This window comes from Ptychodera flava, chromosome 8 (genome assembly GCF_041260155.1).
Source record: "Ptychodera flava strain L36383 chromosome 8, AS_Pfla_20210202, whole genome shotgun sequence".
Lineage (NCBI taxonomy): Eukaryota > Metazoa > Hemichordata > Enteropneusta > Ptychoderidae > Ptychodera > Ptychodera flava.
This window is the reverse complement of record NC_091935.1, coordinates 33872070-33895377: the sequence shown is the minus strand read 5'-3', so window position 1 is coordinate 33895377 and position 23308 is coordinate 33872070. Positions and strand designations below refer to the sequence as shown.

At 38.6% G+C, this 23308-nt stretch overlaps 1 protein-coding gene across 3 annotated transcripts; it reads right to left on the bottom strand.

The window, feature by feature from the left end:
- Positions 1–1211: 1211 nt before the first annotated feature.
- Positions 1212–18132, bottom strand: LOC139139135 (monocarboxylate transporter 13-like). Of its 3 annotated transcripts, none has more exons than XM_070707937.1 (6): positions 17816–18132; positions 16819–17004; positions 3392–4020; positions 2202–2409; positions 1710–1874; positions 1212–1367 (listed from the first exon to the last, which is right to left on the bottom strand). In XM_070707937.1, the coding sequence occupies exons 1-6, from the start codon at positions 17988–17990 to the stop codon at positions 1228–1230; spliced, it is 1503 nt and encodes a 500-aa protein (XP_070564038.1). In that variant the 5' UTR covers positions 17991–18132; the 3' UTR covers positions 1212–1227. The 3 variants fall into 3 exon arrangements, with proteins under 3 accessions (XP_070564038.1, XP_070564039.1, XP_070564040.1); XM_070707938.1 differs by having other exon boundaries at positions 1710–1811; positions 17816–18124; XM_070707939.1 differs by lacking the exon at positions 16819–17004 and having other exon boundaries at positions 17816–18124.
- Positions 18133–23308: the final 5176 nt, after the last annotated feature.

The following is a 23308-nucleotide window of genomic DNA, read 5'->3' as shown; positions in this document are numbered from 1 at the left end:
AAAGTGGGAAAAGATGTAGTGGAAGAGGGAGATTTCCTGACTTGATTGAGCAAAACATTAATGGCCATGGACCAGAGGGGATTTTTTGAAATCCTAGCTGCATTGAAGTTACCATCACCCCCCACATCCCCCCCCCTCCCCACTCAAAAAAATGCACTTTATTCCAAAAACGATGGAAAACATCTCAGCTCACAATATTTAATATCAGCCTACTGGCTGCCCCTGACTACTGTTCGAATAATAGTTTTTGCCTACTCTTTGCTCAGACTGTATATCGTGCATCATCTTCTAACTAGGACAAAACTCTTAGCGTTTTAAATGGAAAATCCTGGAAAAATAATATCTCGCACACTATTTATGGTAGATGCTTCAGGTTAATAGTCACTGAAATGTTGAATGCGCCTATAGGTCTACATCGATAGCATTTCGTAGAACTTCTGAGCTTTGTACGGCACTATTATACACAACAACGAGACAACTAGACTGAAAGATCCGTCGCTCAAGAACGCTCCCCACGCTCAGCAGAGCGCCCTCGAGCGACGGATCTTTCGGGCACGAATGAAAGGCACATGAAAGCATAAGGATAGCGTTACAACATGACACGTTGTTGTGCACTTTTTGTTAACGCAGGTTGGCTATATCGCTGTAGATATTAACTTTTGAAATACCTTTTGCATTTGTCACACCTGAATAACAAATAATGATTATTTTTCTAATTATGCTTTACATTGATCTGTCAGATCCGATGAGAAAGTTCAACTGGACCACTGACTAGTACTCCACAACACTAGCTGTGCCGCCGAATAGAGATTATCAGTTCCGTTAGTTGGCCACATTGATCTCTTTCCCCTCCTCCTCGCTCTAGCTCTCTTTCTCTGCACTATGGCATGCCCACTCGTTGAATCGCGTGGTCATGAATGTCGCATATGATGTGCCTTGTAACTGGTCAACTGAGCAACCATAGGACAATGATACTATTTACACAATACAGGTTTGATGCAAATCATTCCGTTTGGCCGTGACACGCGTACTTTGACATTTACCTTGACGTCATACAAACACTAGCATTGACGCCCGCCTTAATTTCCATCATTTTATTGCAAAATAACACTGTCAGCATTTATCTGCCGATAAGAACTTTACAGTGATGATTAATAAACATATAATTCTGTCCTTCAATCTTAAGTTTTGATGTTTTTGTTCGGCATTAGCGACAATACAGCTGTGTCAGCTACGTACTTCCCGTCTCTTTACGATGTATTTATCAGTCACTGGTATCAGAAATGTACAAATCGAAGCAACAATGAAGAAGGTTCCGATTACATAAAATCCGCCATCATAAGAGCCTTGCACGTCACGCATCCAACCTAGTGTGAAGAAAATGTTATAACATTTTAATGAAACGTATACACTGGAACATATTAGGTGACCAACCAATGACAAGTAACGCGCTTTGATCTAAAACTGCACTACGATTCAAATGTCTCTGTTCAAAATTAAGGCAAAAATGGAAGTTTTCCTGTTACATGTATCTCAAAAGTCGGAAATGTCGGTTAGAAACAATCTGTTTATTTAGTAACGAACTTTGAGCGAGAAAAAGATTAAATTTCTCTATGCTAACTATTAACAGCTCTCTCTCTCTCTCTCTCTCTCTCTCTCTCTCTCTCTCTCTCTCTCTCTCTCTCTCTCTCTCTCTCTCTCTCTCTTACCTATTAAGGGAGATCCTGTTAAATACCCAAATGCCTCGGCTTGAAAACCAAACATCCAACCACTATGTACCTGCTTCTTATCTAGTATCCCATGAATCACCACTGTAAACATCGGCATGTAGCACGCCATGCAGAGACCGAAGACAGACATGTAAATCATCAGACCTAAGGAGAGATAATCAACGACCGTGCAACATGACTGTCGGTATACATTTGCCTGAATGCAATATAAGTCATCGTACAAATCGAATGTCACGTTCTTCCTTTTACAGTAAAGTTTACTTCCAAGCATATCAAAAACACCTTAAACTTCAACTACAGTTTCCGTCACGCATGATCGACCGCATAGACTTAACATTATTTCTTAACAAATCCGATGTCACAAGCAATCTTAAATTGCTGATAAAATCGGATATAGCAGCAAATTACCTAAGGCACTACTTGATTGCTTATTTCAAAACAGATATGAAAACATAGGAATTTTGTAAAAACCTGCATATGTCGTCAGATGTACACTAACGATGGTTGAAATACCAGCGACCCCAAGTGAAGTAGCGCGTAGAACGACAGGGTTGGCCTTTCTTATCAACCCACCGACAAGCCCCCAGAGAACTCGTCCAAACAACAGAGTTAGTCCCATTAAAGCTGGTAGTGTTGAACTACTAAAGCTTGCTATACCCATCTCTCTTCCCCGTCTTACCTGTAAAATGAGATATTTTGTTATGTAATTGATATATGCAACTTTTTCATAAATGCAATGTTCATATTGAATGAAAACACTATTGCAAAGTGTTCCGAAATTGGCATTTTAATCACAGAGACACATACACTGCAGATCTATGCATACATGAATGCATTGGATGCATGGCAGCATGCATTGGATGCATGCATACATGCACATTCATCCATTCATCCATGCATACACACTTACACACGTACATACATACACTGTACATACATACATACATACATACATACATACATACATACATACATACATACATACATACATACATACATACATACATACATACATACATACATACATACATACATACATGCGTGCATGCATGCACGCATACATACATACATTTACGCATACACACAAACATGAAACACGAGTGTTCAATATGCACGTTCAAATCACCGTTGCTAAAACACAAGTCCGTTGAACGAACACTCATTCCTCTAACTCTGCATGCAATTCTAGACTGGAAGATCCGTCGCTCTCTATGCTCCCCTTTAAGAGGAGGGGAGTAGGGAGCGTCCTCGAGCGACGGATCTTTCAGTCTACGAGCAATTCATACTGCCGACAAAAATGTTGATGCGAGCAGCTTTCATTTTTGTTTTATCTGTACATATACATGTCTGTTGAATACACACATATGGGAGAATCTCAAAGTTTGAGATTGATTTAAAGTTACGGAGAGTTTATCATGACATTGTTATTTGTAATACAATTTGTGGACCTAAGGTGGTCCTGAACAAGTTTACCTTCCAGTGTAATCAAAGTGATGCCGCTCAAGCAGTCAAGCTGCTAAAATGCAAACTGAGAAAAACTTAAGTATAATCAGAGTCTCCAATTTTGTCATATTGTTTAGAAAACATTCAGACCTAGACACGCACTATTTTGATATTTTGCATTGAAATCAAAGTCATGGAATGAGGGTATTGTTACTTACGGTATGTGAGACCATGGCATGCTGAGCCGCAGCGTGGAGAAAAGCTGTGACTTCAACCAATAGAAAAGCCGCATTGCAACACACTGACCAATCGGGTAACACCGATTTAACAGTCACCAACATCGATGAGCGATGACTTTGCTGCTGATTTGTCTCGGTTTCAGCGTCGTCACACTCTAAAGCAGAGTCCATGCATTTGTGTTGAGAGCTTCTATCCGGTCGACTGTCTGCGATTGTAATGCTGCCCCCTTGTCTATTACCTTGTCCATTTTCCGTGACATCTTCTAACTCGTACGTATCTCCAATGTCTTGATAACTAACATAGGTATTTGATTTAGTGGTTGCTTTAAGCTTGTAACTGCCACAACATAGAGTGTAATTTTTATCATAGAATTTCGTCGGTCTCATCATTGCTCCCGCGACACAGATATTCAAATTTATTGCACCTACAATAAGTAGTGTACCACGCCAACCGTACTGGTCAAGCAACATTTGTGACGACACAGACATGATGCACTGCCCGGCACCAGTTCCTGCCATTGCTAAGGCGACCGCTAGAGGGAGACGCTCCTCGAAATACTCCTTGATTATTCCCATGAGGGACAACGGGAATAGCCAAATTCCAAAACCTTGAGAAGAAAAAAGAAAAACTCTGTATTGATGATGTGAAGGATAATAACAAAATACAGAATCACTTGATACTTTTAGAAAAATTGACAGGATCCTGAGAGGAGTCAACATTGATATCGACTCATGCAAATACGCCTGTTCAATGCCTTTAATCATTAACAGTCCATCTTATTTTAATAATAATAATAATAATAATAATAATAATAATAATAACACTTTATTACCATTTGTATAAAAATACAACGGAATTCGGGTTGGATCTGCAGAGCTCAGCCAAAAACAAATTACATATAACACACAGACACGTTAAAAGACACCAAACGTAACACTACAACTCCTTTAAAAGTCGAACAGCTGTTTGATAAAAACTATTTTTGAAACGGTTGTTTTTTGTCCAAATGGATCTATATCGGGTGCTTGACGGTAACAAATGAAATAATGTATGTGTTGGATAAATAACGCCTCTAATGATATAATTTGATATTATTCCCTAATATTTTTCTTCGTTCAGCGAAGGAAAATACGAGTGACGTAATGACCGTGTCACCACGAGTCGAAGACGAGTGGTGACACGGTCATTACGTCACGAGTATTTTCCGAGGGAATAATATACTAATAATATTAGGGAATAATAATAATATACTAATAATATTAGGGAATAATATACTTATCACATGTACAAGCCAAGAATTTGTTATTTTGTGCAAAATAAAATAAATTTTGCATGACGAGTCCGCATTTAAACTTTTGAACTACTTTAGGAATAAATATTAGTACGCCGTGCACAAGTTGTCAATCATTTCCAATCGTCCGTCGTGTACGTCAGCGCTCACGTTCGTTCGTGTGTGGAGCAAATGACAGCTCTCGGTCTACACGTAGGCTACCTTCCGCAAAGTTATACTCCATTCAAAGATAGCATAGTCCTGGAAATTTATCACAGACACGCTATTTTTCGGGAACAAATATCGACTGAATCTCGACGGCGCGAACACTGTAAACGTCGCGCCTGACCCTGTTTGCAATGCGTACGGAACCCACGGTATACGCGACCAGCTTCGAGTTCGTTGTTTCCGCAAATTATTCACGTAATTTCTTCGGAATATACAGGCGGTACACTCTTGTGTTTACATTGTTCGGATTAGTAATGTCGTAGTCTGTGAAAATATCGATTTCATTACATGACTTTTGATCGTGGGAGAAACATCGCCCGCCATGTTGTTTGTTTACATATTTACGAGCGCACCGAAGATCGAAAAAAAAAAAAGGTCCGACGCACCAAAATTGATGACATAGACGCGGGTTGTCGTGACGTAGAACGACCAGAGAATAAATCCCGTATTTTTTGTTCGGAGACGACAAACTTGGCTTGTGCATGTGATAATTTGATTTTCTAATGGCGCGGGTCTTAAAAAGCGACTCTCAAGCGACTGAAGATCATCACCGATGATTTTAGCCGCTGTCTTAACAATCCGATTTAGTTTGGCGCGATCCTTTTGAGTAGTACCACTATACTAAACCGTGGTCGAAAATGTAAGGACACTCGCGACAACAGCCCGGTAGAATTTCTTTAGTTTAATTTTGTTAACACCGAAGCTTTTCAAACGGCGAAGGAAATAGAGGCGTTGTTGTGCTTTTTTGACAATTTGATCGACATTATTATCCCACTCCAAGTCGTTTGATAGCCAGCATGGCCAGGAATTTAAATGTGTGAACAATTTCAACATCTTTGCCACGAATCTTTAATGGTATGTGATCGATCTTATTCTTCTTTCTAAAGTCAAATGTCATCTCCTTTGTCTTTTCTACATTCATTTGCATATTATTATGATCGCACCAATCAACTAGCTCGTCCACCTGGTCTCGGTATGCTGTTTCATTGTTATTGAGAATGAGCCCGCGGCAGTCGTGTCATCTGCTAATTTGACAATCAGAGCACTATCATTGGTTGAGGCGCAATCATGTGTGACAAGCGAGTATAGAATAGGGGAGAGGACACATTTAAAGTGATACAATCTTAAAGAAACGACCCAATTTTCACCATTTGGGGCCGGTTAGACACGAAAACCAAAATCCAATTACAAAGTGAGTTATCGAGACCGAGGCAAAGTAATTTGTTGTAAAGACAAGTCATCGTTGATGACACAGTCCCCACTTGTTAATGGGTATTTTGATTACAGGTCCTCAGAGAGGATAGAGTCCTCTTCATTAGGTCTGTGATAAAAAATACTTTGAATGAATTCGCTTGATACCTGTCTGAGTTATGGCTCAGGACATGAAAAAAATTGTAACAAAATGGTCGCACAGTGGCCATATTGGATCGCATCACAAAACAAATTGATGTGCATAGCTATGACATTGGTCGATGTCCTTGTACCAACGTTGAATAAAATTGGTCGAAACATGCGGATATGCCTGAGAAATGGCTCTGTACATGAAAAAATCGTAATAAAATGGCCGCCTGGCGGCCATATTGGATCGTATCACAAAACAGATTGACGTGCATATGTATGACATAGGTCAATGTCCTTGTACCAACTTTGAATAAAATCAGTTGAGATATGCCTGAGTTATGGCTCTGTACATGAAAAAATCGTAATAAAATGGCCGCACAACGGCCATTTTGGATCGTATCACAAAACAAATTGCCGTGCACAGCTATGACATTTGTCAATAAGCTTGTACCAACTTTGAATAAAATCGGTTGAAACGTGCCTGAGTAATAGCTCTGTACATGAAAAAATCTTAATAAAATGGCCGCCTGACGGCCATATTGGATCGTATCACAAAACAAATTGACGTGCATATCTATGACATTGGTCAATGTCCTTGTACCAACTTTGAATAAAATCGGTCAAAACATGCCTGAGTAATGGCTCTGTACATGAAAAAATCGTAATAAAATGGCCGCCTGGCGGCCATATTGGATCGTATCACAAAACAAATTGATGTGCATATCTATGACATTGGTCAATGTCCTTGTACCAACTCTGAATAAAATCGGTCGAAACATGCTGAGTTATGGCTCTGTACATGAAAAAATCAGAATAAAATGGCCGCCTGGCGGCCATATTGGATCGTATCACAAAACAAATTGACGTGCATATCTATGACATTGGTCAATGTCCTTGTACCAACTTTGAATAAAATCGGTTGGAGCATGCCTGAGTTATGGCTCTGTACATGAAAAAATCGTAATAAAATGGCCGCCTGGCGGCCATATTGGATCGTATCACAAAACAAATTGACGTGCATCTGTATGACATATGAAGTAATCCTTGTACCAAGTTTGAATGAAATCGCTCCAGGCATCTCAGAGATATCTGCGGTGAACGGATGGACGCACGCACGGACGCACGCACGGACGCACGCACGCACGCACGGACATGACCAAACCTATAAGTCCCCCGGACGGTGTCCGTGGGGACTAATTAGCAGGGATTATGGTGTTAAAGCCGAACTGTAATTAATAAAAAGCAGTTCTGGCATAAGAATTGGCCTTTTCAATACGGTGGAGAGAAATAGAAACAACATCTTTAATGCAACCATTGCGGAAGGAAGAGCAGGCTTCATGTACTGTAAAACCAGACGTTCAAATGCTTTCATGATGACGGAGGTTAACGCAACAGGTCTGTAGTCATTAAGCTTGGTGATGGTAGCTTTTTTTAGGAACTGGTATGATGATTGACTTCTTCAATATATTTGGGACCTTACAAATGTTTAAAGTCAAATCAAAACTATCAGCAAAAACTTCCAAAAGTTGATCAGAACATGATCGTAATAGACGTGGTGATATGTTGTCTTGGCCATTCGCTTTCCTTACGTTCATGTTCAAAAACATACGAGTAACATCTTGCACAGATATTAACAAAACACTAGTGACATTAGTATTAATAATATTGATTTCCTGAGTTCTCAGAGCGTTACTTAGGATGTCGAAACGACTATAGAAAACATTTCATTCATCTGTAAGGCCCTTGTTATCGGTTGCTGTTGATTTTGATATTTGTCTGACATTAACTATTCTTTGAATTCCTTTCCACAGGTCTCTGGGATTACCTGTTGTTAAATCATTTTCAAGTTTGTCTCTGTAGTGCCGTTTAGCTGATAATATAGCTTTTCTGACATCATACTTAGCTCGCTTATAGCTTTGCTGGTCACCCAACAGGGTTTTAAATGGGGTTTGCGTCAAACATATGAATCTTTAATCTTTTAAGTTATTGCCCTCTGCGCAGACCTTTCTCAGTCCCCCGATGTATTCTTTTGACACATGCTTTATGCTATACTTTGCTCTCCAAATGTCTACAGCTTATTGCACCATGGTGGAGGAAAGTGAGTATTTGCTTCATTTGTTTTTGCTTAATTTCTTGGAGGCTGGTGTCGAAAATCGAACTCAACACTCCATTTCTTAACACTTCACTGCACTACACCACACTGCTCTTCACTACACAACTATCCTATACTATCCTATACTATACTATACTATACTATACTATACTATACTATACTATACTATACTATACTATACTATACTATACTATACTATGCTATGCTATGCTATACTACACTATACTATACTATGCTACTGTAACACGACACAATACTTTTAAGTCGATTTTATCAAACAAAGCGACTTTAACTAATAGTATTTATTAAATCTCGACATTTTGCGTCTTTTTTAGAAAATATGTATTTTCAAATATGACCACAACTATCAACTAGTCAGAAAACTATTTATTTGTGGTCAGATTGCTGATTATTATGATGAATACAACGCATTAGGATAACACTATATGATCTCTCGTCGGTCAAATATTTTCGTTAAAAACTATCTACTGTTGATTGACCAATCAGAGTGCTCAATTCAGGGTGTTTTATTTACTCCACAGAGTAACATAGGCAGAGTAGCAACACTTGCATGCCTTTTGTTCCATGGTCGTCTCGGTAGACTATTGGCTTTTCATATTAAAATGAGCTCCAAAGGTGTTAAACTTTTTGGAGGCTTTGTTTGTGGTTGATGATTACACGAGATTATGAGAAAAATACGACGAGATGGCATCGTATTGCCAGTCGCGTAGCAACCATAAACCATAGTTACTTTGTGAGCTCTCAGGCCAGAAACACTGCTTCATGCCAATCAAAACATAACACGGCAGCAGTTTCATAAACATGTCCTTCCTTGACGCACGTGTAAAAGAGGGTACGACTGACCGTAAACCATTGAGTAAAACCAGACAGTATCGATAAAAGACTTTCAAATTTGGTTCAAACACACTCATTATATATTCATAAAAATATGAGAGGAATTTTTAAAACGGTAAAACTCGTTTTCCTGAAGCTCAAAACACTCCCGTTTTCGCCAGCACGTCAATTCTGCTCAGCACCACACGACAACAACAACACAAACTTTGCCGAACATACTTTCGCTTAACAATTGGCTAAAATCCGAAAACTACCGAAGGATTCATGGTCGGCACTCTTCGGAAAAGAGAGGCGAGAGCAACCTGAGGCGAGGCGAACATGGATGGGTAACGTAACCGCTTCACGCCTTAAACAATACCCGTTGCCACTCTATCTATCTTTCTCTATGATATACTCATAAAGCCTTGGTCACCAGATTCCAGAAACGAATGACAGCGCCGTAGTAAAGTACTGTCCAATCAAAAGTGAACATGTCATATTCCGTAGACATCTGGTACATTTTAATATTCAAATTTGTTAACACAGCGGAAACCAGCTGCAACACAAAATCTGCTGTGCCCTAGGGCATTTATATAATGTGCCATAGGGCATTTATAGGATGTTCCATTACATTGGAAGGCTATTTCACAAAGAAAAGTTTTAATTCATATCCTAAACATGTTACATTGACAAAGGGGACGGTTGACGTAAACACATTGAAAACGAAAATATATCAGTTGGGGGCGATAGTTTTTAAGTCGGATAAAACCCTCGTACTCGGGCTCTTCTGGTATATAAAGTCAAACCTTACGATAAAATGTCTCGGCCTGTGGCCTCGACATTTTATCGTTGGGTTGGACTTTATATACCAGAAGAGCCCTCGTACTCGGGCTTTATCCTATACTTATTAAATCACGCCATGCAGCCACTGTCGCTGCCAGTTTACAGTGGTTTTCGTCGACCCATTGACCTTAGACGAGCTAGAGATATTGTCTAAATCGAGGTGTTGCCAACACTGCCAGGTGCAATTATAAGCTAAGCGGTAATATGAGTTGATTACAAAGGAATCAACTCTGCAAAAGTTGTCTGGTTCTGTGGCGCTGAGCCTTGACCCGAGCTCGATCGATAAGCCACAGCCACTAGCCGCACCGCAGCGATATCACAGGTAAGGGATGGAGCAGTAGATCTTGGGAGGGGTAGTCAAAAACATAAAAAATTTCAAAGCAAAAACTTAGGGGAAAAAATCCACAGACTTGTTTGCAAAAAAGAAAAAAATTAGAACGCAAAAAATGATAAATCTGACAGTCTACTCAGAAAAAAAATTAGCACATCGTGACTAGCTTTAAAAAAAAATAGTGACAATATCACTGTCGCTCCCATATAGTTATGAAAACAAATTGACAAATGTAAGAAACATAGTTGAATGACATTTTGCCCACATTGTTTGTCTGGTTTTTTACTAAAGTGCATTGTAATTGTAAACTTCTGTGCAAAGGATATATGCCAGGGTGAATTTTCCTGATATGGAGATTTCAGTTTGAAATAAAGATGTATAATAATAATAAAAAAACAATAATAATTGATAGACTGACATACACAGACTGGAATAGAGCGATGACATGGACATGGAGAGTGACAGCTGGATGTAATGATAAAAAATACCGCAATTATACAGTGTCGCTCAAATTTGATCAGAATTGGTACATACCAGTATGGGTACCAAAGATCAACAATAAATGTTGTTTCTATCTGTTCAGTGCAGGAAAATTCTACGTTGATGTTATGACAATGATTTCTGCACAGTACAACCAGAAAAACAACAAGAAATATTTAAACCAGAAAAACAAGAATGACAAAAGTAATTAAGGTCTGAAACTTTAGGTACTGGAGGTCAACTTTAGCAACATGCATAGCAGAAAGGCAGCTAGCCCCCCTTAGTTTGACCATAGACGGTCTTCCTCCCCTCTACTGTCTATGGTTTGAGCAGGTCTGTTAATATGTAACAGTTCATAAACAATGACAGGAAATGACTCAAGTCAGTGGAGTAAGCCTGTTTCAAGCCTGTTTCAGGATTTCGCTTTTTCTTACCTCATTTGCATATTTTGACACTGATGTGTTCATTTGAACAAATTCACATCTCAACCCCTACATCTACCTGTACACCAAATACTGAGACGGTAGCTTTGGCAGTATGGGAGCCTTTGTGTGTGACGGACATACATCCGCACATACCCACAAATATACAGACATACAGACGCCACTCAGACTCATCATATAAGCTCTTTTTGGTATTTATATATAAAACCAAATATGAGCTAAAGAGTTAATTATACTGGCACCCAGAGTGAAAATGTTTTAGGTACGGTGATAATTGCAGACAATCAAATGCACACAACAAAGTTTTCCTTTTCATGACATTGACTGAAATACATAAGATTCAACCAATGTTACATTTACACTAGATACATGGAGATATAAATGAACACCCATTAATTACAGGGATAAGTAATCATTGTTTTTTTCCAGTACATCTGATGGGTTCACTTTTGTAACAACTTACAAAACTTACTTGCACAAGCATGATGGTATTGAGATCAACCTAACAATTTAAACTGTCGTGAACTTTTTTTCAGATCATGACCGAACTTGACATCTTCAATTGAGATACACTGCACTGTTAGTAATTGTATTATTTCAGGGGTGGACCATTTGAAATTAGGGGGTGTCCTGGAAGATTGATGAGCTAGCGCATTATGTTATTACTCGATTTATCGTTTTTTTCAGTCTGTTCCTTTTTTTTGTTAAACCTTTTCTGGCTGTTTTTTTCTTCGTGAAATTTGATGACATCTTTATTTTCCCCAAATATTTTCTTTCCCTATTCTTGTGTACCTAAGGTGGAGCTGTATGTTACCAATACAGATATTTTCAGATGCTCACTATTTCTAGTAATGTAAAAATCAACATAAAAGACCTTTCTTTATTTTTGAGTATTTTAATGAAGAATGGAAAGGTGGGTAGGACTGTGGACATGTTGGTTGATTTGGTGTAGGTAAACTTTATATATTGATAAAATATATATAATGCATTCTAATGTATACACACATACACAACCACACACAAGTTATGAAGCAGTATTGGAATGTAATATATTTATTTAAACAATGCAATTGAATAACTGTGAATTATCAAAAGAACGTTGGCTAGAAGTTGTATGGCTTCACAAAAAACACTTGTATAAAGATAAATATATTATAATGGCAAAAATAACAATAAATATAATGTAAAAATAATCTGTAAATACTAAGTACACAAAACTATTTAGTTATACACTGTAACAAATATTAAATAGAGCATCAATGAAACTTGGCTCACAGTTAGTTTGGTGTGATAGGTCAGAATGAGTATACTTAAGTTATACTCCTTGGAACATGTAGATTACAATGGCACATACAGACACCACATACCTACTATATAAGTTCTCTGTAGTGGTGGTGGTATACCAAATGTGAGTAAATCAAAAAAGTAATATAACAAATCAAATGAAAAAAATGCAGATTAGATACTGAATATGAATTTTTTTTTCTAAAATCTGCCACATGAAAAAAAATAGACAAATAAAAAGCATAACATAACACTGTGATAACGGAGTTAAAAAAACAAGGAACAAAGTGTAAATAAAAGCTGCAAGCAGAGTTGGCAGAGCCAAGCATTTTGTAAAAACTAATATGGGTGCCAGGGATTTGAGTGAAATTTTAGCACAATCAATTTTTTTTGTTCTGGAATTTAAGATTTTTAAGAGATTAAATTGCTATTATTGGAAAATCAAATTTTGAAGTCATGCGTGCTGTATAAAACTTTCACACTGCCCAGACCTGTAAGTCATTGGGAGAAGCCCTGTTCGGTTTTGTGAAAAGTAAATCTGGTAACTTGTTAAAATTTCAAGAATTTGGTTCACCATCTCTCATCGCCTCTAAACACTCTGCTACGTTTGAGAAGTGTACATACAGTTTTTTTTTTAGATGTGGGCTGGCAAACAATAGAAAGAAGAATAAGAAAGAAAGAAAGAAAGAAAGAATAAGATTTTCTCAAAACTAATAGGGGGCTAGCGTATGGGCTTTGATGTGTAACTATTGAAAGTACAATAATACTCACTGTGAGGATATGTATGCACTATTATATAAAATAAATGAACTTGTCTTCAAATGCATCAACAATGATTGTAATAGTGACTATTTGAATTTGAATTGGTGTTTGTGTCTTATAAAAAATATTTGGATGTTTCATGCTTATGTAGATTCTATGCTCTTAATGGCAATGATGGTATTGGTGGTGTTAGCTTTGAAATTAATTTCTCGGCCACCACAAAATGCTGCTACTTCTTGTTGTAGTTGGGATTCGGTGTTATTGAAAGGGTCGATTTTGAGTTTTCTTAATATGATCTTTGCTTGTTTTGGGTATATCTTGTAGGTGGTTGAGGACATGTCATTCTCCAGTGAGAGATTAAGAATTACACCTTTTCGTGATGATGGGCCTTGCCGCTGTTTGCAAAATGTGCATCTGAAATGAGAAGAGATATTAAAAACAGTTAGTTAAAGTTACAATTACATGTGGATGTTGGGTGGACTTAATTATCAAATATGAAGTGGGTGTGGGTAAATATTCAGAGTAATTTAGCAGGAAATGTATGGTGGGATATGTTTGTTATACCAAAACAACCAAAATGCAGGTTTGATAAAGGTAAATTATGGTCACACACGTTTTATAATTCAAAGTGCAGGTTTCCTCCAGTATGAATTACAACTAAAAATGTGGCTATAAACTATTTGCTGATTGACATTTTTCATCACTAGTACACACTTAGGTAGCCCTGCGTACGATGCTGTGTGTTCCGCTACAGCTAATAGCCCCGCTCACCACACTGTGGTGAGCGGGGCTATTAGCTGTAGCGGAACACACAGCATCGTACGCAGTGCTAACACTTAGGGAACATACTATACTTTGTCAGAACAAGAACAACCATCTTTTCACAAAAATTTTGGAGAATGAAACACGGTCCCTCGGGGACCGTAAATGAAACAATAAACTAAACTTGTTCACACCAAACTTGACAATGAAAGAATTTACCAACAACAGCTACGTAACCCCCCCCCCCAAAAAAAAAAAACCCAAAAAAACAATATGAGCTAAAAAACGAATTTCGAACCCTCCATTACATTATTACAGACCCACAAGTCATGTACCCTTTCATTGCATGAACTGATGCCACAAACTGGTGCTACAATACCCGGGTACAATACACGTACCGGTACTTGCGAGCTAGGTGGTACTGATCGACTACACACGACTGACTTGTGCCGATATTCAACGACGCGACATCGACACATAAACACTTCGTCCTAATCATATGCACTCTATTTATATAGCGCAGTCGCGAGCATCGAAACTTGAAAACAGAAGTGGCGAAGCTTGATTAATCGCACTAAAGGCAACAATATTTTTTATCTAGACAAAGTAGAAAAAAAATAGCGTCAAAAACACTGGTTCGTTTTAGTCGTTCGCCGACCGGTAGCTCAATGACCCGCTAAAACTACATGTACTTCGGATTTACTGCAGCTATTCTCGCGAGAGTTTTGACGTCACATGTGTACATAAGCACATGTATAAATGCATTTTACACAGGCTAGGCACTCTTGATCTCGCAAGAATTATAACTGACTTTGTTTTCATCAGGACAATGCCACCGCCCGTCGCAGCAGCGAAATTGAATCGTCGTGTTCTTAGTTGCTGGTCTCGGCCAGTTTTTCTTACTCAATCGAAAATTGAAAAGTTTAGGAGGATTTAAGCTGCGAAACATCAGTTAAAGAATCTACTAAAATATAATCGAGAGATTGGTGATACCAGGCTGATTGTAGAGGTAATGTTGCGCGGATGACCGCACCGTGCGTAAACACTGTAAACCTTACGCAGAAAATGAAAATCACACCGGCCCTTTCAAAAGCGACTTTACTGATGAAAATCACACAGAATCAGTCAGACATCAAAATGAAAATGGTCGACATGCGGATTGGACGTAATCTCAAAATAACCTCACAACAAGTAATCCGCCCCGTCATTTCGGGACATTTACTGATGAAAATCACGCTACTTCAAAAGCGAGTTTACCGACGATAGACGTATAGTTACCACAAACGCCTCCCAACTGAACAGACAGACATTCAACGCTACTCGCTAGGGCTTATAACAGACGTCAGTCTGACATCAATAATCGACATGCCGTTTTGACTTAAATCAAATTCAAATTCACATCAAAATACATGCTACACAGTTCACTAGATGTAACCTCACAACAAGTAATCCGCTTTGTCATTTAGGAACATCTTGACACGGCAATGCCGTTTTGAACAATTTCACAGCCGCTAGCCGCACAAACAACAGAGATTCAGCAATTGCCCGTATACAGGCCAAAATAATCATTCACAAATTACAGTCCACCACTTCTAAATGTACAAATATGATACAACATACATCTGAAAACAGCAATTAATAGACATACAGATTAGCTTACCTCCTCAATCGTAAAGTATGCGCCAGCGGCAGGAAAAAATCCGGATTCCTCAGTCGACTTTAACACACTCGTCTCGTCGTCGTTCACTTTGTTTTAGACGATGGTGCATACGCTGGCAAATTGGCTATTACATTAATTGTTACTATTCCCTCCTTACATGTATCGTTTCACCATGCAACAATAGGGTCCTACACTATCATCGTAACAGCAATTACGCAATAGAACATAGGCTGAACTTGCATAAGCAACAATGACGCAGTTAAAAATAAATTGATCAAGAAAATTGACTTTCCAAATTTAAACTTTACCCACAAATAGTTAACAAAGAGCAATCCCACTGGCAAGAAGGTATAACAATTCTAAACCTTTTATTATTCAACATGTATTTTTGAAGAGCACAGTTGTTCAACCATAAATGAAAAAAAAATCTTAAAAATACAAAAATTAAAGATATCCCTGTAAAAATTAACATTTTTGTAAACGATTGGTGCTACCTACCTATGCACAAAATATCAACACATTCTGCCTGCTGGTTCCTGAGTTGCAGCAGCTCAATGGATTTTCACATTTTTGTACCTCATTTGCATATTTTTGATCCAAACATTTTGATTTGAACAAATTCACATCTCCAACCTAGGATGCTCCTTTGTACCAAATATGAAGACGGTAGGTATTGCGGTTTTTGTGTTTTTGATAAGGACGGACATACATACATACATACATACATACATACATACGTACATACATACATACATACATACAGACAACCATTTTCCCACCTTATACGAATAGCTCCCATTTGCATATATGCTAATATGGGAGCTAAAAAATAAAAAAATTACAATAGTAAAAATATATTCACAATCTGATTGTGACCATCCAACCTCCCAAGATCTAAAGGTCCGTCCCGAAGCCAGCCCAGCTACGTGACAAAAAGGCGGATAAACTGCCAAACAGTACACAAAGAAAATTGGCTGTTGAGACAACACGCGTAAATACAAACAAACATACAGTCAAACATCACAATCATTCGGTGAGTGTCAAAGCAACTTACTAGAGACACCTCCGTATGTGAAGTAAATTTGTCCGATACTGGTGGTAAATGCACTGATAATAATCCCGCCAGAATACATAATAGTGCCGATCATAATAACTGTTCGGTGTTCGTATTTCCTGAGCAGTGCCAAAGCGATGAAGTTGCTGATGACACCAACGCCAAGGGACAATGAACCAATCCATGCTGAAAATTATAAATAAGCAGACTTTAGCAATATCCGTCCTTCAAAATACCACCGTCATAAATGAAATCATCTTTCTCTATGTAGTCCAAGCGATCCGTCGTCACATTCAGCTTTTTTAAGGGGTTCCGCAATATTTCTGTTACCTGTAGCTTATCTTTTTAAACATTTAAATATTGAGAAGTCCTAGTTTACACTGACAATCCTACACTGTAGTAGGCCTATTACGATGGGTGTGAACAGTGTCGTACTTGACGTGATCAATATCATTTCGAGCTTGTCCAAGGACTTTCGTCTGGGAGCAAGGTTAAGGCGTGATTTGCCAAGTAAATGCTCGACTATGTAGCCAAAGTCCATAGTAGAGCTTCGTTATCGACATGTAATTGGAACAGAATGACAATGTGTGGTCTTCTCGTCGTAGTAAAACACGCACCCCTTTACGGCAACAGCTGAGCGCTGCCCGCAAAGAACCTTGATTTTTGAATAGGTCCGCGGAGTGGAAATCATGCTCTGCCTCGCGAGAATGTGGTCTCCTGTCCGGCCTTTTATGAGGATGGCATTGGCATGTTGGTAGAGTCATTTTAGCAAACATATTGTTTTTCCAAATAAGGCAACAGACTTTTCTGTCAGGAAAGGATGGGCAAAGAAACAGTTTGGTCGAAAAAAGGCTGACGTTTGCGATCTCCCTCTATCTCCATGGTCTGGTAAGCTTATAAGCTTAACATTCTTAGTTTAAGGGTCGAGATTCGTGCACTCTGTACTCCCTTCACGCCATCCTCTTACTAAATAACTGTGGATTACACCATCACTCACCAGCTTCAGCCTTCGTTGCATCAAATGCGTCCAGAAACGCCACGAATAAGACTCCGAACGCGAACGATTCGCCGAACGACAGTGTGAAGAGTATGAAACATCCAAATACGACTACCCAACCGTATCCGCCATCGAGTGGTTGAGAGCTTACTTCAGGTCGGTCAGAGCTGCCCATCTGTCTAGCCAGCCAAAACCACCTAAACTCTCTGTTTCTGTACAGCTACACAGTGAATATCCAGGAACAAACAGTATATTGACACAAAATCCCTGCAATACACAACACGCAACAAGCCATTGAGCGTCAGTGACCTTCAGAGGTCACTGACAGAGGTCACTGGCATCGAAAACTCTAGAGGGCGACATTTAGCGAACAGCAACACGGATTGCCGTGAACTGGGATAGCCTCGCAATAGGGAAAATCGTAAAATTCTCCTCTACCTAACGAAGTTGCCGTCTTTGTCAGAGTCTTACCATTTGAAATGTTACATCTTTGGTTGTCTTGAGACATTCTGAGAGAGGGGTTGTAAGTACACACTTCCATCCTCGCTTAGGCCTATAGGAAAGACATTTTCGCGTCAGTACAATCGCGGGAAGAATTTTCAACATTTTGCTGAAAAGTTCCTTTATTTACCTTTGCAATACGACTTCCATATGTAAACTGATTCGGAAAAAATGGAGAAAATGGACTGGCGCCCCCTACATTATCAGACATATTTTCACTTGTACGCCTTCATGATTGGCCGATTTGGCCTCAATTTAGAACTGAGGGTTTTTGCGTGACCAAGGTAAATATCGCTAGCGCCCCATTTATCGTATTCTACCTAACTGACTGCAGGGAAAGAGAATAGTGAAACTATGTCAAAATGTAAAGTACTTCAAATGTGCTTCCAAATAGTAAACCGTCAACTATTATCATCAGTTAACGTGTAATGCGTCACTGAATGCTTTTCTTCAACCTCTTTCCTTCAAAGTAAACTATGTAGAAGGTAACGGCGCCAAAGTCCTCTATATCTCTGTCTGTCGACGTTCAAGTCTGAACTACGTTAATTTGAGACCGTGGAGCGGTCAGAAGGAGTCATATTCACTATTATGTTATAAAGAGAACGTGACAAACACAGAGACGTATAATTATATCATCTGTAATGTCAAGTTAATATAAACTACGTCAATGCACAAGTTTGACTCACAGTGTTGTCTCATGTTAACCCTAGATCAAAACCACTACACAAATCTATACATGCATTTGCTTAGCATGTTGTAGTTGAAGTTGTAGTTGTTGTTGTTTCAGTAAAAATATTTAGTCAGCATTACTTAGTGAATTCATTTAGTCTCGACGAGTTACTGATCTGATATTTGGCTTTCTTCACTTCTGTTTAGGAGTCCGTAACTACACACAAGAATGGAAAGCTTATTTCTTCACAGATGCAGGACAACAAGAGACACATAAACAACCATGTATGGGTGCCCGCACCAGTACAATCAAAGCACGTTGGCTTCATGTCAAGAGGAGCTGGCCGTAATACGTACGACAAGTATTTTGCCGAGTGACTGTAGCGACATAAATGTTCACCCACGACTATAATATTTAGCCCGTTTCCAGGACACATACAAACGGTACATTCAGGCCAATAACTAAGTTATCTTAGCAAAGTTTCCTAAAATTCAAAGGCAAAATTTGCGTCATTTAGGCAATGATCAACATGGTAAAATGCAATATGGTACCATTATAATATTATAATCGAATGCTGTCGCGTGAGCGTCAGTAGCCCCCTAGATTAGAAAAGTGTTTATTTTACAGGGGTTCAATTTTCTCAAGGCTAGTAAACAATAATTACATACAGCAACAAGTCATCGTTTTCAGTTGGTAAGTCCATACCCGGTTATATTAGGTGGCATTTTCACATTTATTGTGAATAAAGTGATTATGAACATAACTCACTACAGTATCACAACTTCTGTTAAAATCGGACATTCGTGCAGTGGTGAGAGAGAGAGAGAGAGAGAGAGAGAGAGAGAGAGAGAGAGAGAGAGAGAGAGAGAGAGAGAGAGAGAGAGAGAGAGAGAGAGAGAGAGAGCACGTGACCCGAGGATACCATGGTCGCAATCAATTCTCATATGGAGAGTGCCCAAGCCGAAGAATTATGTTGCTGGAACTATCTCTTTTCTGCATTACGTTATTGCGATTCAACATCAGAAAATAACTCTGCTTTGATGATATTATCGGAAAATTTGACGAAATTTAGACTTAGAATATATTGATGGTTTTTTTTCACTGTGAGCACGTGAGTGCCTGCCGAAGAAGATTTGCTAGCCTTGCGACAAGATATTATTTGGTCTCCTGGTGTCAGTTAAAGGACCATATGCTCTAACCCATTATTTTTCTTTACAAACATACAATTTCGGCAGATTTAAAGCCATAAGACGTGGCATGATAGAGTTCACAACACACCCTTTCCAATTCTGTGATTGTCAGCCATCCAAAATAAATTTACTGATTAGCGATAAGACAGAGCTGTGACGTATTTTTGTCAGATGTCAATAAATCAAACCCGAATGTGAGTGATATGATATCGGGCGACGAAACTCTGAATTGGATCTCCATATGTCGGCCTCTCACTCGAACGTTTCGAGAACGGGATAACAGGTCAGGTCAAATATTCTGACGAAGTGTATTGGCCTCGGTCGGTCATCGAGTCTTAACTTTATTTAATAAAATGCACCTTGAAATGTCATTCACAGTTTCGTCCAAGAACCGTGAAGACTCCAATTATGATCGACGTCGGCAAATCCTTAACGTTTATAGGCATACTCACATCGACGTGAAATATACAGTCCTGTACAGCTGTGTGGATAAATTTCCCGCAGATTTGCTTCGGAAATGGATAAGTTCTATCCCAAGCAAGCGCAAAGTCAGTCCTGCAGCATCCGTGTGTAATCGATGTCCATGCATGCACAGTCTCCCCTTCTACAGTTAAAAGCTAATTCCAATGAGCAGACTGAACTGCATACAAATGAGTGATTTCAGAAAAAGAATGACAAAGTCTATTATCTGTTTTAATACAGTCGAGATTGATAGAGTTGTGTTCTTGTTTTGGCGCGTATGATATTTTGTCTTTCTTACTTTTCAATGTCAAGCTAACCTGATAATATCGCTTTTCAATATAACCATGTGAGCATTGTTGCTTTTAGATTGCGACCCGATAACTTTGATGTTTTATCTAATATTAATACACGATTACCGGAAGATATAGGCCTACAACTTTTTGTTATCGTAAACGCTTGCATTGTAGGTCAAAGTACTTCACTATTGACAATGGTATATTTTACAATCGCGTTTCCATGACACAAGCAAGGCGATGGGTGCGTGTGAAACCATTTTGCGTGGAACATTGGCAGCAACTCATAATTTAGTTCACAAGCATTTTATTGGTTCGCTCATTTTGTGAACTTTAAGTTGGCACTGTCTTCTGATAATGTGGGATCGGTACTCTTTTCATAATTTTAGTTTTAGATTACTTGGAAAAGGAATCGCCTATTTTCGATTAGAATGTTGCAGTGTTGCAGGGCAGTACCATATCCAAGCGATTTTACAGAATGACAATTATTGAATATTATGACTACAATACTTCATATTTGAGCACGAGTTTAAACGGGGCCTGGCTATTTTTGACTGATCTCTGCATGTTTCTGGCCAATATGCTGAGAACAGTCGATTATAACATATTTTAATTTTGAAGAAAGTATTGACTTCGCAACTTTTGTAGTTTCAACTACTCCGAGTCAGGGATACTGCTAAAATCTGAAATCTGAAATATGCTAAACTATGTAAATGTGAACTCAAGTAATTTCTCTCAAACTGCATTCTACATCATACACACCCTGGCATACGATTGTCCTTGAAATATGACAGGTACATGGAACTTGACATGATGTATTGGGATGTAACTGCAAAGAAGGTCGCGGCCTAATCGGTCGTTATCGGTAGATAATAATTATTTAGTTTGCCTCCCTACCAAATCTCAAGAAAAAAATGCTTAGCTGTTTCGCCATACTTTTTCTCAACATATTCGATAAACACAGGTTTTAAAAGTGCACGACACCTGCCTGATGAACTCTTCTACAATAGTATATACCTCCCGTACAGAAATATTCTCCAAAGCTGTGAGCTTTTCTGTATTTATTTGAATATTCCCATAATATTTCACAAGTACCGTTTGTACTCTCGAGAGATTAATATAAATACATGTACATTGTCGCGCTATTTCTTTGCTAGTATGGGAAGATTTGATTTGCTATTTGGCAATCTAGCTGCAGACTCGGAATGTTTCCTCGTCTTGCAGAGAAGAACTGACCAGATAATTTACAGTGTGCCCGCATTTCCTACCTAGAGTGTCTGTGTAACTGGTTATAGAAGTACCATCCCGTGTCCGGGGCTTCGTATCACCATAACGTATAGTTACAATGAACTTTGCGTCCACCTGTTATGTTCCCAAACTTAATAATGACAGACGTTAATTTTAATGATTTTACGATCTGAAGTACGTGCATACTGGTTTACTATCGCCACATCTGCAATGCTCCCTGGTGCACATTGTAATCTGTCGCACAGCGAGCATTAGGAGGTTATTATACCATATGATGGTAGCTTGACGACTGATACTTTGTACCAGCATTAGTGACTAGCTGAAAAGAGACCAATATTATTGTAGTATAGCTTACAGCTCGATGCTCATTCTGATCGCTAGAAAATCCTGCAGGTAGAGACATTCTCCGAAGGATGCATGAAGAGATGTTTTCAAGTCAGTCACAGACAGCAAATTGGCTTTTGATCTTGGTTAATGAATCTACACAATGTGTAGTGTAAAAGAAAATGAATCAGTTCTACAAAAAAAAAGTCCAGGCAATACTGTCTTGACATACTGAGCAGTGTCTATGCCTGTGAACGGAGAATACACGATGACTATAACACTGTGTAGGATCGTTGTGTGAGTACATAAGATACCGTATTCAATATATATTACGGAAAAATACCTTGATGGTGGTTTGGATATGAGGTAACAGGTTGCAAATTGTAATGCATGTATATGAATTTGTAATGGGACTACACTTTGGTTTAGGCTACCTTGGTTTGTCTGTTTGAAATCCCTACATTTTCAATTTGAATTTGCGTTTGTTCACGTATATAATGACGATATGAAGACGGGCGTTGTTATTTTTTCCCTTCCTGGTTTTATATCTTCTTTTTAAAATTGGTTGTTTGTGTCATCATTTTACTACTTGCTTTCCACAACTGCTTGTCCTTGTTTCATTTTCTCTCTGCTCTCAAACAAAAATCTTATCTGGTAAGATCTTGTCAACACATATACGGTCAGAGCGAGTGATTTTCTGTTTTGCGTTTAATATAGTAACGTAATTGCAAATATGACTGTCTGTTAGTTGTATCGATAAACATTTCACAATAATAATAATTGCCATTTTCATTTAAAGTGCAAA